We start from the raw sequence: 14,714 nt of genomic DNA on the forward strand, positions 1-14,714 counted from the left end.
TGAACACCACCTGCTGCATGAACTAGTGGCAGAATAATTGGACTATGGGCAGACAGTAACGGATATCGGACTGGAAGGTCGCTTGTTTGACTCCTCGCAGTGACAATACAACATACCTGCCAGGACAACACCTGGATCTACTTCCTAGTAAGATGCCTGTTTTTCATTACAAAGACGAGCATCTCTGCCTTGTCAGGGGCCAGTCTATTTCTCTTCTCATCCAAAACGTGAGCTACAGTGCTGAAGAGCTGCTCACTGTCCACGCTTGTGCATGGGGCACACAGGTATTTGCGGGCGATTTGCTCCAGTGCTGGGAAACGTGGTGATGGTCCTGCCAATATCTAACTGCAGCTGCATTTCTAGGAATGGTGGCCTATGCAAATAAACTATCCAGCTGCTCTGACACCCTCGTCCTTTAAGAATAAAGAATCAAGAGGTAACTTAATTTACTTTACTCACTCACTTCCCATACAGGTTGACTACAAGGCAAGCAGTGAAATGCAATAGTGGTCAACAATACTGTTCTAACAGCAACATAATAACAACAATAATAAAATAAATAAAGTAATATACCTTGGCATTTCTGGTCCCTTTTCCTGCAGAATCTCCTCAAACATGTCTTACAGACTGGGCCGTTCCCGTTCTTCCTTGTCTGTTCGTGTCCTCTTCTGCAATGGTTTGTCACTCGTTAGGTGGTCATCCTCATTAGCAGGCTCTCTATGCGTCTCATCCCCAGCAGAGGTGTCCATCCTCATCAAAGTAACGGTCCTTATAGCGGGGGTCCAGTAACGTTGCAATTAAGAAAGTGGGATTAGACTCTTACTCACTGAACCGTTTGTTCATAGACTCTTATAATGTGTCTGTATCAGCAGTCTTGCTTAAAAGGTGTCTCAGAGCTCTCCCCGAGGGGATCACATCAGCAACCAACGCCTCTGATGAGCTGATATCTCATGTCAGTTGTTTGAATGGGGAGAGAAGAGTGATTAAGTTATCAATTAATCCCTAGTGTTGCGCATTGAGGTTTGCAGGGAGGTCATGGTCAGCGGGATATGTAGCTATTGCATGCTTTTGTTCCAGAAGGCTTTCCATCATGAGAAATTTACTGTTCCACCGAGTGGGGACATCTTGCTGTAGTCTTTTTACTATTGTATGTACAGCCTGCAGGCGCGAGTAGGCAAGCGGTGAATGTTTATGATGCTGAACCCCGAATGGCCCCCCAAGGAATAACAAAGTGCTACAAATAGATGCACCTTATGAATGTGTGTGTCAATGGTTGAATGGCAACACTGTAAAGTAAAGTGCTTTGAATGGTCATGAACACTAGAAAAGTGCTATATAACTATAGACGATTTAACATTTACCAGAATAGCTCAGAGTAGAACAACAGAAGCTGAATCATATGCTCAATATTATTAAAGGGGACATATTATGCCCATTTCACCACAGTTGATATGGTTCCTTGGGGTCTTAATGAAATGTCTGTAACATTTTTTGGTAAAAATACCGAAAGGATCATTTAAAACAGCACGCCTTTACTCTGTCTAAAACAGACCTCCTCAGATCGACCTGTTTTGAGGGCCCCGCCTCCATCTCACCCCGCCCCCATCTTACCCCACCCCATTTCACCCCTCTCATCCCTCCCCCTTCTCACCCCTCCCCCCTCTCATGGAGGTGTAGGACATAACGTTTTTACCTCCATTAATTAGCATGTGTGTTTGAATGTGTTCTCACTACAGAATGCATTCAACATCTATAGGGGAGATTATGTAAATAAAATTAATAAAATAATAAAATTATGACTGAGGAATAAAATACATAAATTACTCTTCCCTCTGTATTACTTTGCTAACTTCTCATCTTACACGTGTCAATTGTTGACATGTTACATATCAAACACTAAAAGCACACAACTGTTTCTATAAACTTTTATTGTCAGAAAGATTGCTAGAAAGAATGCCACAGAGCTTTTTAAACAGTTATTAAATGTACTGGCTGGGACAGAGGTAATAAATAAAAACAATACCAAGTATAATAAAAACATTGATTACAAAAATACACTTTTTGCCATCAGTAACCATACTGTAAACAAAGGAACACTTTATATTTGTGTTTCACCTTTTATTCTCTAAATACAATGTAAACTTTGCTCAGCCGTTACAGGTATTTGGCGTACAGAAGCTTTGTGAGCTGGTGTTGAGGCCATCTGGGCCGGAGAATCACGGTGGTCCTGCCCTCCTGCGTGGTGCTCCAGATACGCAGAGTGTTCCCTGATGCTCACATAGCTGGCTAGAACTTCCTGCTTGTCAGGTTTCTCATACTTGGCAGAGAGATCCTCAGGTTTTGAGATCTTCAGCTTCTATTAGAACGACAAAGATTTCACCAAAAGGCTGCAACAGCTAAAAAAGTGTAGGATGGTAATCCATCTGATTATTGAAATGTTTAGATTAAATATTGAGTCACTCACATCACATCTGCTGACTCAGTCAAGACTGTGATCGAGTCATCAGGATCATAGGTAGCATCCTGTGGCTCTCCGAAGTCCATACATGAACAACTTGGGTTGTCCTCTCCCTCCTCCAAGCGAGGCCTCTTACAGCTGAGGTCCCAACACCGACATCAGTGCAGCACAGTTTTCTGTGTGCCTATGATAAAACAGACACAGTATTCATGGAGTCACAACAAATGAGATGCTGTTACAACTTGAACGCGCAGACACAATCAATGACATGACGAAGTAACTGAGGGTAAACAAACCTGTACTTTTTGTAGTGAGATCGCGGCGTTTGTAGTAGCTGCTACGGGCCTCGGTAGTAGCAGCTACGGGCGCTGTAGCTAATTTCCAGCCCAGCGGTGCCGTGGAAACAAAAATCAGCGGCACAGTACTCACGGGAGGACACGAGAGCGGAGGGGGGGAAAAGAGCATGGAGAGCACAACACTCACGAACCTGCCGTGCGAACACCGTTCACCGTGGACTCCGACGCCGTCTTCTCGCTGAGACTCGCCAGCCGTCCTCGATTAATTGTTCAATAACGTTATTAATAGTCGACAACATGCTAACGGTACTAGCCTCCACACAAAATCTCTAAAGAAGCAAATACCAGAATTATTTAAAAAAAATACTACATTTCCCTCGTCTTCAGTGTTGCAACGGAAAGATGGCACCGACCCCTCTTTCAATAACAACCTTTTCGAGAATCCGGCGTTATATTGGCCCAGGTTGATAAAACAGTCCGATTCAAAGTGGTGGCAGGAACGTTGCCATCATATATGAACTCAATTCATCTCAATCTTGTGTCTTCTGAAGCTGGAGTCACATGAAGACATTTGTGCAGCCGACCACTGAGCATCTCGGTTGTCGAAATCGATTCATGCTGCTAGTTAGCTTATCCAAGTGTTTCCAAGGCTTGCAAGAATGAAATGGCGGCTGGACACCGATGGACTGACCGTCTATAAAGTGGGAGGGTCCATCTAGAGGTGGGTCGAGTGGTAGTGGGGGAGTGCATAGAGCTATGGGGGAATGTACTAAATGGGCATGTTGCGACTATGACGTCTATTTCGTTCGTAATTCAATTGGACGCACTCTAGCACATAGTTTCTGAAACAGAGGAACCACAACAAATCGCGGGAGTTGTTTTTTTTCAGAGTTTTTGGGACGGTAGACATGCCAGATACCCAAAATAATGTGTAGAAGCACTACAAAAGTGGAATTTTCATAATATGTCCCCTTTAATGGTTATGCTTCTAAGTACTTGTGCTTTAAGATTACAGGAGATCATTCTTAGTATAGCCATAATACCACGGCGAGTGCACGCTATATATCTGTGGGCGTGCGTATAGATGTGAATGCATATATGTAGAGGGGTGTATGTATATTCTGTTCTTCCATGTTCTACATTTTGACATGGTGAAAAATGATAAACACGGTCTTTAAAAAAGAAAGGCCCATACTTTTTCCGGTATCAACTGATCTGTGCCTGTATGTGTTTCCTGTTGTGTTGTAGGTCACCATACCGAGTTTTGCCCATAACTGGAGGACAGTTTGCCGGTGAGTTTTATAACACACTTAAGGAAGGCCTTTATATGACACGTGTGATGGAAATTCATCTTGAGATTGAAATAATGAAATTCTCAGACTTGCTTTTGACTCTTTATAATAATAAGCTCTGCAGAGTTTATACAACAAGCACGGGTGCTCAAAATGGAAAAACTGGCCGCAAGTTCACAAAAGCCAGAACTTATACAAAGACGGGTTACATAACACATAATATGAAAAAAAATGAGACATGCCGTAACATACAAAGCGAGCTTCATGAAACGTAATGTGGAAAAAAGACATGAAATCCTCATCTGTGTCTTTCTGCTGTGTCAGGCCGCTGTAGCAAACTACCTGTTGGCCAAGGTCACAGGAGTGAGACACCTAGTCAGGGGATTTCCACAACCTTAGACACTGGTCACTGGAATTTTCCATAACACAAGTTTAACTGTTTTCATGTTTATGCACACAGTCAGTGAGTTTAGCAGCCATGAGTTCACTCAAGTTCTAACACAAAAATGCTAAAACAGCAGGATTCTTAACAGGATTTTGTTTTCTTTTTTTCACGTTGCATATAGCAGAAGTTGAGCAGAGCACACATGTTCATGTAGCAATGAGGCACCAGCCAATCAAATTATGTTTAAACAAAGACTCAAGAGCAGGCACTTGCAAATCAAATCCCGTTATTGCTAAAGAGGAGGCAGTGTTAACTGGTGAGCCTGGTGTGTTAATATGGTCTTGGATTATATTAATTATGTTTCTCTCTTTAGTATTGTATTGATAACTAGCATGGAACATAAGCACGAAAGAGCGCTATGTTGTATGTCCAAAGCATGGAACTGTAATTGTTGTCAGTATGATGATTACACATGTAACAAGCACCGTCAAGCGTTAAGGAAAAGCATAGGTGTGAGTCCAGCGTACGACTCATGTCTTTAAAGCAAACCATTTCAGTGCAGATGGAGAGATACCCGCATCAGAAAGTTTCATAGGTAACAGAGATCAACTTTTCAATGTGCTTTTGTAAATCAATTAAAATATTTCACATACTTTCCTTTAATTATCCGTCCTCTTATATAGTCTGTTAGGTAGGCATATATGGGTTGAATGAGTTTTTCTAACAGCTACGTCTTGCCAGCTTACTTTCAATTTTGTCCTCTTGACTCATCTCAAAGGCTAACCTTAATGATTTGCTACCTAGTGTTTGATATACTTTCCCAGCCTTTTTGGTTAAAAATACACATTTATTATTGTGGATTTAATTTAAAGACAGGACTGGAAGGTTAGATTTAGTTAGTAAGTTTTTCAAACAAATAACTTTTATTGTCAAATTATAATTCCAGGAATCAGGCCTTTACTTAATCCAATTACAGAATACCGTTGTATCACTAACATGAGATGGAAATGCTGAATGTTTAAAGTTACTTCAAGCAAAATCAACATATATAACATTTAAGACTGGGGATCAGTCCGAACCTTGGATTATCTCCCTATGGTTATCAGCTGAGTTGCACAATCAAAGCAATTTACAGGAACAGTTTTATGAGCACTAAAGAAACAGATCAACTCTTCATGTATGATCTAGATAGATAGATAGATAGATAGATAGATAGATAGATAGATAGATAGATAGATAGATAGATAGATAGATTACTTTATTCATCCCCGAAGGGAAATTAAGTCGTCATAGCAGCCGGTACATTTGAATACAATAAAATAAAATAAAATATAAAATATTGCCATCTGTGTCAAATCAGTTGTGCTCTAAACGATGGCATAAATACAAGTAAAAGCTTGTACTTATTGTGTGAAACCAGCATTTAACAAAGCCCTCTTTGTGGAGCAGGATTGTTTTGAACTACATCAGCATGGATAGACCTACAACCAATCAGAGCAACATAGTATGTGACGTATGTAAAGCGACGCATATTTGTTGTCAACAGAACTCAACTGCACGCACGCTGGAAGAAGTAGAAGAAGATGATCAGTAAAAAAGATTTTTGCCGGGGTTGTAAAAATAATTTAAGGATACACGGAGAGCTTACCAACACGATCAGCATTTTTGAGCGAACAGTAAATGTAACAGCCCCCCCGCTTCCCCAAACATGACGCAGATTTTCTCTACTGATGGCACACGGCTCTTTATTGTTCACTTCATCGTAGACGTAAATACACCGTAAAACTGGAATGACATTAAGAATACGATATTTTAATCCATAAAACAAAACACAAACGTTAAAGTACAATAAACAAACAAATCACAACGAGACAAGTCTGATGCGTTAACGTGACATAGCGACTCCGGGTCCGCGCTACCTGCAGCAAAGTAAATGGGACCAGCTTCCTTACCTCATTCCGCTGGCGAGGGGTGTATAATTTATAAACTAATAAACTATAATTTTTGAGAAATGCCGCACAGCCGGCGTCCGGTCGTTGTTCCTGCACCTATCCTTGTGCCGGAGTTCCAGTTTAACTGGCGGGCATGGCTTCTGGCGACATTCCAGATGTTGAGGCTGTTTTTCAGAGCCGGTGGCAGATTCGTCATTTTCACAAAGCGCCTGTGTGTGAAGTGCGGTGATCTACTGAAGGTCTTGCTGAAATAAAAATCCTACAAAAACCCTTCACGAGTTCATGTGTCCGTGTCAGCATCACGTTGAGACCGCAATATACTTTTAAATGGTAAAAAAAAAAAAATCATCTGTTGATTTCACACAGATAAACAACACTTGCATTACAGAAACTACGAAAATCCAACACACCCGTTCTGTGATGAGCGGTTGGGTTGTTTTCATTCTCCGATGGTGAAACCTTATCATCGACAACAACGAGAACATCTTTTAAAATCCCGTCCGCTGACAGCAGGACACGTGAAGCTCCACACGTCCATTAGAAGCACGTTCACCAACTTAACTCATGAAAACACCGCTCGAGCTTCCGCCTTGTTGACGTGAGGGATGTTTACATGTAGCACTGTGTGCGCGTTGTAATGATCACCAGCGACAAACAAAAGCACTTCGAGTGGAGCTGGTGACGCGTGTGTGTTCTTCAACGCACCCTGTGTCTCCTATGAAGAGGAGAGTCAGATTTGTAAAGCCTGGTATTATGTTTAAAGCGTTTATTCTGTGTTCGGACTATCACCAGATGACATGGGCGTAACGGTAAAGCACATTTAAATGTATATTGCGGTCTCAACGTGATGCTGACACGGACACATTAACTCGTGAAGGGTTTTTGTAGGATTTTTATTTCAGCAAGACCTTCAGTAGATCACCGCACTTCACACACAGGCGCTTTGTGAAAATGACGAATCTGCCACCGGCTCTGAAAAACAGCCTCAACATCTGGAATGTCGCCAGAAGCCATGCCCGCCAGTTAAACTGGAACACCGGCGCTGTACAGCAGTTGTCTTAAGCCTGAAACATGCTTCTGCGTTTTCACGGGCCCGTAAGCGCAAGAGCCCTTCCGGGTCCCTTACGTGCTTATGTATCCCTCCTTACGTGCTGACGGGTGTCGACCCCCTTTTCTAAAATTTACGGCAAAGCTCCGCAAGCTCACTCAGCCCGCAAGGCTGTGATTGGTCTGCGCTACATCCCTTCTGGAGCTGCATTTCCGGTTTCATGCCCCATAATACCGGCAGAAATCACGGAAGATTTAGAAGAACGAATATGGACCAAATAGAAGAGCACTTGGCAGAAGATATCCGATAGTATGATCACTTGTATAACCTGTCACTGACTGGCGGATTTGTCCGCCAGAAAAAGGCTACGAGGAGCCGCAGTGGCTATGTAAATAGACAATCGACGAAGAAGAAAGAAGGCGTCTCTAAGGTCGTCTCGACAAAAAGCATTACTCCGCCTAGTGTTCTGGCGCGGAATTGCTTTGTAAGACGCGCAACGGTTGGGGAAGCATGAATGAAAACGAGTCTTGCACCACAGCGGCGTGAAAAGACGCAGACGCAGTCGCAGAAGCATGTTTCAGGCTTTACGCCGGGTTCACACCGGACGCGGAAGCGACGCCGAAGCGCTGCTGTTATCAGCCTGCAGTAAAAACTGCATTTAATAATTTTTTTCAAACATATATGTACTTGTTGCTCCAAAATTAACTGCATCAGCGTCCCAACATGTGTCCTTTTTAGTGTTGTCCTTAAACAACATGTTCGGAGGATCATACAACTCACTGTAATTCTCCACTTCAATTATTGATTTAATGTCATCCATGTTGAAGATCTTTGCTGTTTGCTCCGTTAAATGTCGGGTGTCGAGGGTAAATTACGTATTCTCCACTCAAGCCTATGTGGAGAATACGTAGTCCCCCCCTCTCTCTCTTTTTATCATTATGACTGCTTGTGTGGCTGTAGTGGATGGGCAGAGGGGGACATTTAATAATGTGTTTGGTAAAAGTGGTAAAATTAAAACTCCTTGACAACAGAAGGTGAATACAAAGTATGGGATGCATATTTGATAATTTGTCTCGTAAAAAATATGTCGTCAATATCGTTTAAAATCATTTTTCAGTGTGTTTCCTGTTGCGATACACTCGCGTCAAGCGGAAAAAATAGACTCGACGCCGAAAAGATCGCTGCACGGCGCTAGGCAGCCGCGGCGCAACGCTACGCTTCAGTGTCCGGTGTGTTCAGCGCAACGATTTAACATGGGAGTGGATGGGAGCCAGAGGATTGGCGCTGCGCTTACGCCTCGCTTACGCGTCGCTTCCGCGTCCGGTGTGAACCCAGCGTTATTGCACTTTATAAGTCTCGTAGAACTATAAATCAAAGGGTCCGTCCGTCCGTCAGTCCGCAACGGACTCGGAGAAGCATACTGAGGTAAAGGTGAATGCACGTACGAACAACTTCTCCGTTTAGGATTACAATTCCACAACACATCAAACAAATCGTATTTCATTTGTCGGTCCTGTAAGAACTTAATAACACGGTTGGAACTCGACATTCCCGCGTCCCATCTTTTTGATCTACAAATGCCTTGATCGCGTTTCTCTGTTCCTCTTTCAAAATTAATGCGCTGTCGATGTCTCCTAAAACAGACTCAATGGCAGCATCTACACATCTCAGCTCTCCAGCGGTAGGCATGTTTTTGGAAAACAAAGTCAACCCAAGCGCTCTTTGATGACGTAGTTGATTACGTAACTGCTGATCACATATCTATGGTTGATCATCTGTCCACCATCGTATAAAGCCCGCTCTGACAATGTGATTGGTCCAAACAGTTTCTGTTCGGAGCATAATTTCTCCCCAATGGAGCGACTCCAGACCGAACTTCCCGACCGAAAATGTTGAGGGGGGGGCTAAATTCGTCTGGCATCCAGGCTAGACTATATCAGTAAAATGCAGTTGTCTTTTCAGAAGAATGAAAAGCTCTACTCTGATTTTCTATGGAATACTTACTACTGTTCTGCACATTAACAGTCAGATTTAGATTTTTGGCTCATTATTAATAATCATTAAAGATGGTTATTTCACCTAAAACATCAATATATATTATAACCCCAAATCAGAAAAATTTGGGAAGGTGTGTTACATTTGATTTTTTTTTTTTTTGATTTTGAGAATGATGATTATTTGACCTGTACTACAAAAAAGACGACACAAAAGCACATTATTTTATGTTTGACCTGATGCATTGTATTGTTTTTTCAAAATACACACTTTTTTCAAGTTTGATTCTTGCAACATATCTCAAAAAAAGTTGGGATGGTAAAGCATTTACCACTTGTAATGGTGGTATTCCTTTTAAGAACAATTTAAAGATTTTCAGGGACTCAAGACACCAAGTGATGAAGCATTTCAGGGGTCATTCTGTCCAAGTATGGGGTATCCGTTGTTGCATTTTGCATTTCAAAATGTGCCACATATTCTATTGCATGGATGTCTCTGGAAAAGATGTTGTCTTGAAGGCAAAAGATGCTGATCCAAATTCACATAAGAATAAGTTACCTTTAACAAGGGCACTGATACAAAACCATACCATGACAGAACCTGGCTTTGAGACTTGTTTCTGGTAACAGTCTGGATGGTCCTTTTCATCTTTGGTCTGGAGTACACAGTGTCCATTTCTTCCAAAAAATACCTGAAATACTGGCTCGTCTGACCACAATATACGTTTCCACTGTGTTATGGTCCATCCCAAATGCCTTCAAGCCCAGAGAAGTCACTTCTGGACAAGGATTACATAAGGCTTCCTATTGGCACAATAAAGTTTAAAATGGTATTTTTTTGATGTAACTATGTGGTGTGTGTATGAGCACCCTTTGTGAATCTACACTTGCTCTCTCAACACAGATAAAGAGGAACTCTTTCAGAATGTACTGACGCAAGTAGCTGAACAGTTTTCCAGGTAAGCAAATGGCCTTACAGGTTTCACACAGCAGCAGCTCTATTAACTCCTTTTACTGTAGTAACTGTTGTATATGTACATTTTATATGTGCATATTTTCTCTGTTAATAGTAAATAATATCTTAAGTCCATCTTACTTTCCTTTTATATCAAGATTTGAATTATTGTTAGTCTTTTATAGTCTATCTCCCAAACCAAAGACAGGCTTAAGCAAAGCAACTTGTTTCGTACCTGATAACAAAACACCTTTTTTTGTTTATGAAGCTGATTTTAAGTAGGCACCACAATTACAAGCCCCTGGAGAATGTTCTCAACTCATACAGGAGTTTGCAATCCTCCTTCGTAATCTCTAAAAGGTTTTCATGCAGTATTGCAACATATGAATGTAACATTTTGTGATGTTGCATTTTCTCCATATCACTTCTTTCATTCAGTAACTGCCTCTTGCCTTTGTCTTTGCACATTTAATAAATTACCTTCCAAAGCTTTCACCCCCTTGGACTTTTTCCCATTTTGTACTGTCACAAACTGGAACTCAAATAGACTTAAATATACTTTTTCTCATTTGATCAACACAACATGCATAGTATTTTGAAGGTGCAGAATTCCTTTTATTGTGACACAAACAATAATGAGAACAAAGAAGTTGATATCTGTTGGATACATAAGTGTTCACCCCCGAGTCAAAACTTGACTCGGGGGTCAAATGCTTGTGTCCTGCTTCCATGGAGAGCAGGTCCGCTGTACGGATATTGCACATAGTTTTTTTGGGGGTTATGTTAAGGGTGAAATTCTCCCAAACTATTGACTTCCTGGTTAGCGATGCTGTGGCAACGGACCTCGCCATTGGTCCATGTTGTGTCGCTTTTGCCTATGCACGACTTTCAGCAACAGGAAGGATGGCTAGAGATGGCTCACTCCTCAGCTACTTCCATCAGCACCTCCGGTAAAACAATGTTTAGTTCAGCTGCACGGCACAAAAAACATGCGCTATGACATAACCAACGAATCATCGACGAGCTAATCCGTCGGGGACTATTTTTGTCGATGACGTCGATTAATCGCTGCACCCCTAGTTTCCGCCACACATAGCGTTTTGCATTGAGGTCAAAAAGTTCATCTGACCAAAGAACCTTCTTCCACATGTTTGCTGTGTCTCCCACATGGCTTCTGGCAAACTTCAAACAGGATTTCTTATGGTTCACTTTCAACAAAGGCTTTCTTCTTATTACTCTTCCATAAAAGCCAAATTTGTGGAGTAGACGACTAATAGTTGTCCTCTGGACAGATTATCCCGCCTCAGCTGTGGATCTTTGCAGCTCCTCCAGAGTTACCATGGGCCTCTTGGTTGCTCCCTTGATTTTTTTCTCCTTGTCCGGCTTGTCAATTTAGGTGGATGGCCTTGTCTTGGTAGGTTTGCGGTTGTGCCATATTCTTCCATGTCAAGATGATGGATTTTATGTTGCTCCTTGAGATGTTCAAAGCTTCATACTTCTCCACAACTTTATCACTGACCTGTTTGCTGAGCTCCTTGGTCTTCATGATGCTGTTTGTTCAGTAATGATCTCTAACAAACTCTGAGGCCTTCATAGAACAGGTGTATTTAAAATGAACTTAAATTAAATACATTTTGGCCCTATTTACTAATTATGTGACCTGCAAATGTGACTTGTGAAGGCAATAGGTCGCACCAGATCGTTGTTAGGGCTTTCATAGTAAAGGGGGTGAAAACATGTGCACTTTTCAGATATTTTTTTTTAACATTTTTTGAGAACCATGTGTATTTCCCCCCCACTTCCAAATGATGGACTATTTTGTGTTGATCCATTACATAAAATCCCAATTGAATAAATTGTAATCGGTGGTTATACCAGGACAAGATGTAGAAAAAGGCGGGTGTATACTTGCAAGGGAATGTACATTTTTCAGGGGGACATGATTTCACTCGTATACCCTGCTAAAGCTCTCCTATCATACTTTTTTTCTCTGAGAAGACTCTGAAGTGCATAGGATGACAAAAGCAAAAGAGGAGATGTCCAAAGGGTAGGAAAGGAGTACACTGATGCAATGTTAACAAAGCAAAATGGCATCACTGATCTGACTGCAGATTCAGAGTTTGAATCAATAGATATGATACAAAGTCATATGCTACAGTCTGACAAAATGTCTTTAAAGAGCAAGGGATGAATCAACATTTAAGTTGTAATTCCAGTTGCTTATTTTGTCTGGTTACTGGCCTGTCCCAATTCCTCTCCATTAGCCCTAACCCTACATCTGAAGTAACCCAAAATAACAGGACTTGCAACATCATAAGCAGCCAACCAACTTTACTGCAGAGACAAACAATATCAACTATTAATATATTAGGTACCGTTACAACTACAATTATATTAGTGAGAGTGACACATATGTACAATTTGCAAGACAGACAGATTTATTCATCAACCAATACACAGGCAATCACCACGTGTTTTTTCAATCTGACTTAAATCCTGTCCATAGAAACTGAGCACTGAAAATCTAACAAAATGCGCATTGTAATTTTGCAATTAAAAAAAAAAAAATGCATATACTGCAGTAACGAATGTTACTCATAACTCTTAATCAGACCGGTTATAATCTTGTTTCCAAGTTTCTCTTGTACCTTCACTTTACAGCAATTAAATCTAATTGTATTTGTTACTGGATTAAAGTAAGATATTTCGGTGGATTCTAAAACATTTCCCTGGTAATTTTGCATGATTTCATTCTTACATTTTTGCCACAATGGTCACCATGTTGATTCACTTTGACCCTTTGTGAATCATTTGGGATTTTCTGTCTACACCTTGGTTTTCAAGGTGGTCCTGAATATACTATGGTCGAAGGGTTGATGAAAAGCTAGATGGCCGATACCCCTAGAGCACATGGAGAAACAGAAAAGTAAAGGGCTAAGTGGTAGGGCTAAGGGGAGAATTGGGACAGGCCCTAAGTATTGCATCTGTTAAATTCACACAGACCCCAAGTCTGGTTTGGAACAAAACAGTTTACACATTATTAGATGCCACCTGCAGCAGAAAAGTGTAAATACAAAAGATGTATTGTAATTATAGAGACAAAGTCTCAAATGGCAGTAACTTCTCTTTCATAAGTAATTTCTACCTCTGTCTTTTTCCCACCTGTGTCAATCTCTCCAAAGGGCGTTCAAGATCAATGAGTTGAAAACTGAGGTCACCAACCGTCTTGCCATGTTGGAGAAGAGAGTAGAATGTAAGTTTGTTCCCATCACCCCATGGACAAGTATGTTAGCAATTGATTAGACAGTTTAAAGACTGAAAACATTGGTGGAGAGACATGCAACAAGCTCCCTGGTTGGAATTGAACTGGTATGTTACATCCCCATATTTTCGTGGCCCATAGTAATGTATTTATGATACACAGATTACATATAGTAATGCAAAAAGATGCAGACAATCAATTATACAGTACCAGTCAAAAGTTTTGACACACCTTCTCATTCAATGGTTTTACTTTATCCTTTTGCTTTGATGACAGCTTTGCACACTCTTGGCCTTCTTTCATCAGCTTCATGCGGTAGTCACCTGGAATGGTTTTCAACTAACAGGGTTGCCTTGTCAAAAGTAAATTTTTGGAATTTCTTGCCTTCTTTATGTGTTTGAGTTGATCAGTTGTGTTGTGCAGAGGCAGGGTTGGTCCACAGTTCTATACAGTGAATAGGCCCATTCGACTACAGTTCTAATCCATATTATGGCAAGAACAACTCAACTCAGTAAAAAGAAAAGACAGTCCATCATTACTTTAATAAAGGAGGGTCAGTAAATACAAAGAAACTTTGAATGTATCCTCAAGCAGTCGCGAAAACCATCAAACGCTATGATGAAACTGTCTCTCACGAGGATCGCCCAGGAAAAGAAGACCAAGAGTTACCTCTGCTGCTGAGCATAAATTCATTAGAGTTACCAGCCTTAGAAACCGCAAATTAACAGCACCTCAGATTAGAGGCAACATAAATGCTTCGTAGAGTTCAAGTAGCAGACACATCTCAACATCAGCTGTCCAGAAGAGAATCAGGCCTTCATGGTTGAATTGCTGCAAAGAATCCATTACTGAGGAAGAACAACAAGAAGAAGAGACCTGCTTGGGCCAAGAAAGCCAACGAATGGACATTTAACCAGTGGTAATCTGTACTTTGGTCTGATGAGTCAAAATTTTAGATTTTTGGTTCCAACCGCCATGTTTTTGTAAGATGCACAAAAGGTGAACGGATGGTCTCTACATGTGTGGTTCCCACCGTTAAGCTTGGAGGAGGAGGTGTGATGGTTTTTGGGGT

General features: G+C 41.2%; 1 protein-coding gene across 5 annotated transcripts in view; it reads left to right on the plus strand.

Annotated features, from left to right (window-relative positions):
- pde9aa (phosphodiesterase 9aa) overlaps positions 1-14,714 on the plus strand; it is a 108,497-nt gene that overhangs the window by 18,155 nt on the left and 75,628 nt on the right. For 3 of the 5 annotated variants that reach the window (XM_062402445.1, XM_062402443.1, XM_062402447.1), the window contains 3 exons: positions 4,003-4,046; positions 10,330-10,384; positions 13,563-13,633. In XM_062402445.1, the coding sequence (XP_062258429.1) occupies positions 4,003-4,046; positions 10,330-10,384; positions 13,563-13,633 (170 nt within the window). The remainder of the gene's footprint in view (positions 1-4,002; positions 4,047-10,329; positions 10,385-13,562; positions 13,634-14,714) is intronic. The other 2 variants (XM_062402448.1, XM_062402446.1) reach the window with 2 other exon arrangements.

The sequence above is a fragment of the Platichthys flesus genome, chromosome 13 (assembly GCF_949316205.1).
Source record: "Platichthys flesus chromosome 13, fPlaFle2.1, whole genome shotgun sequence".
Taxonomy (NCBI): Eukaryota; Metazoa; Chordata; class Actinopteri; order Pleuronectiformes; family Pleuronectidae; genus Platichthys; species Platichthys flesus.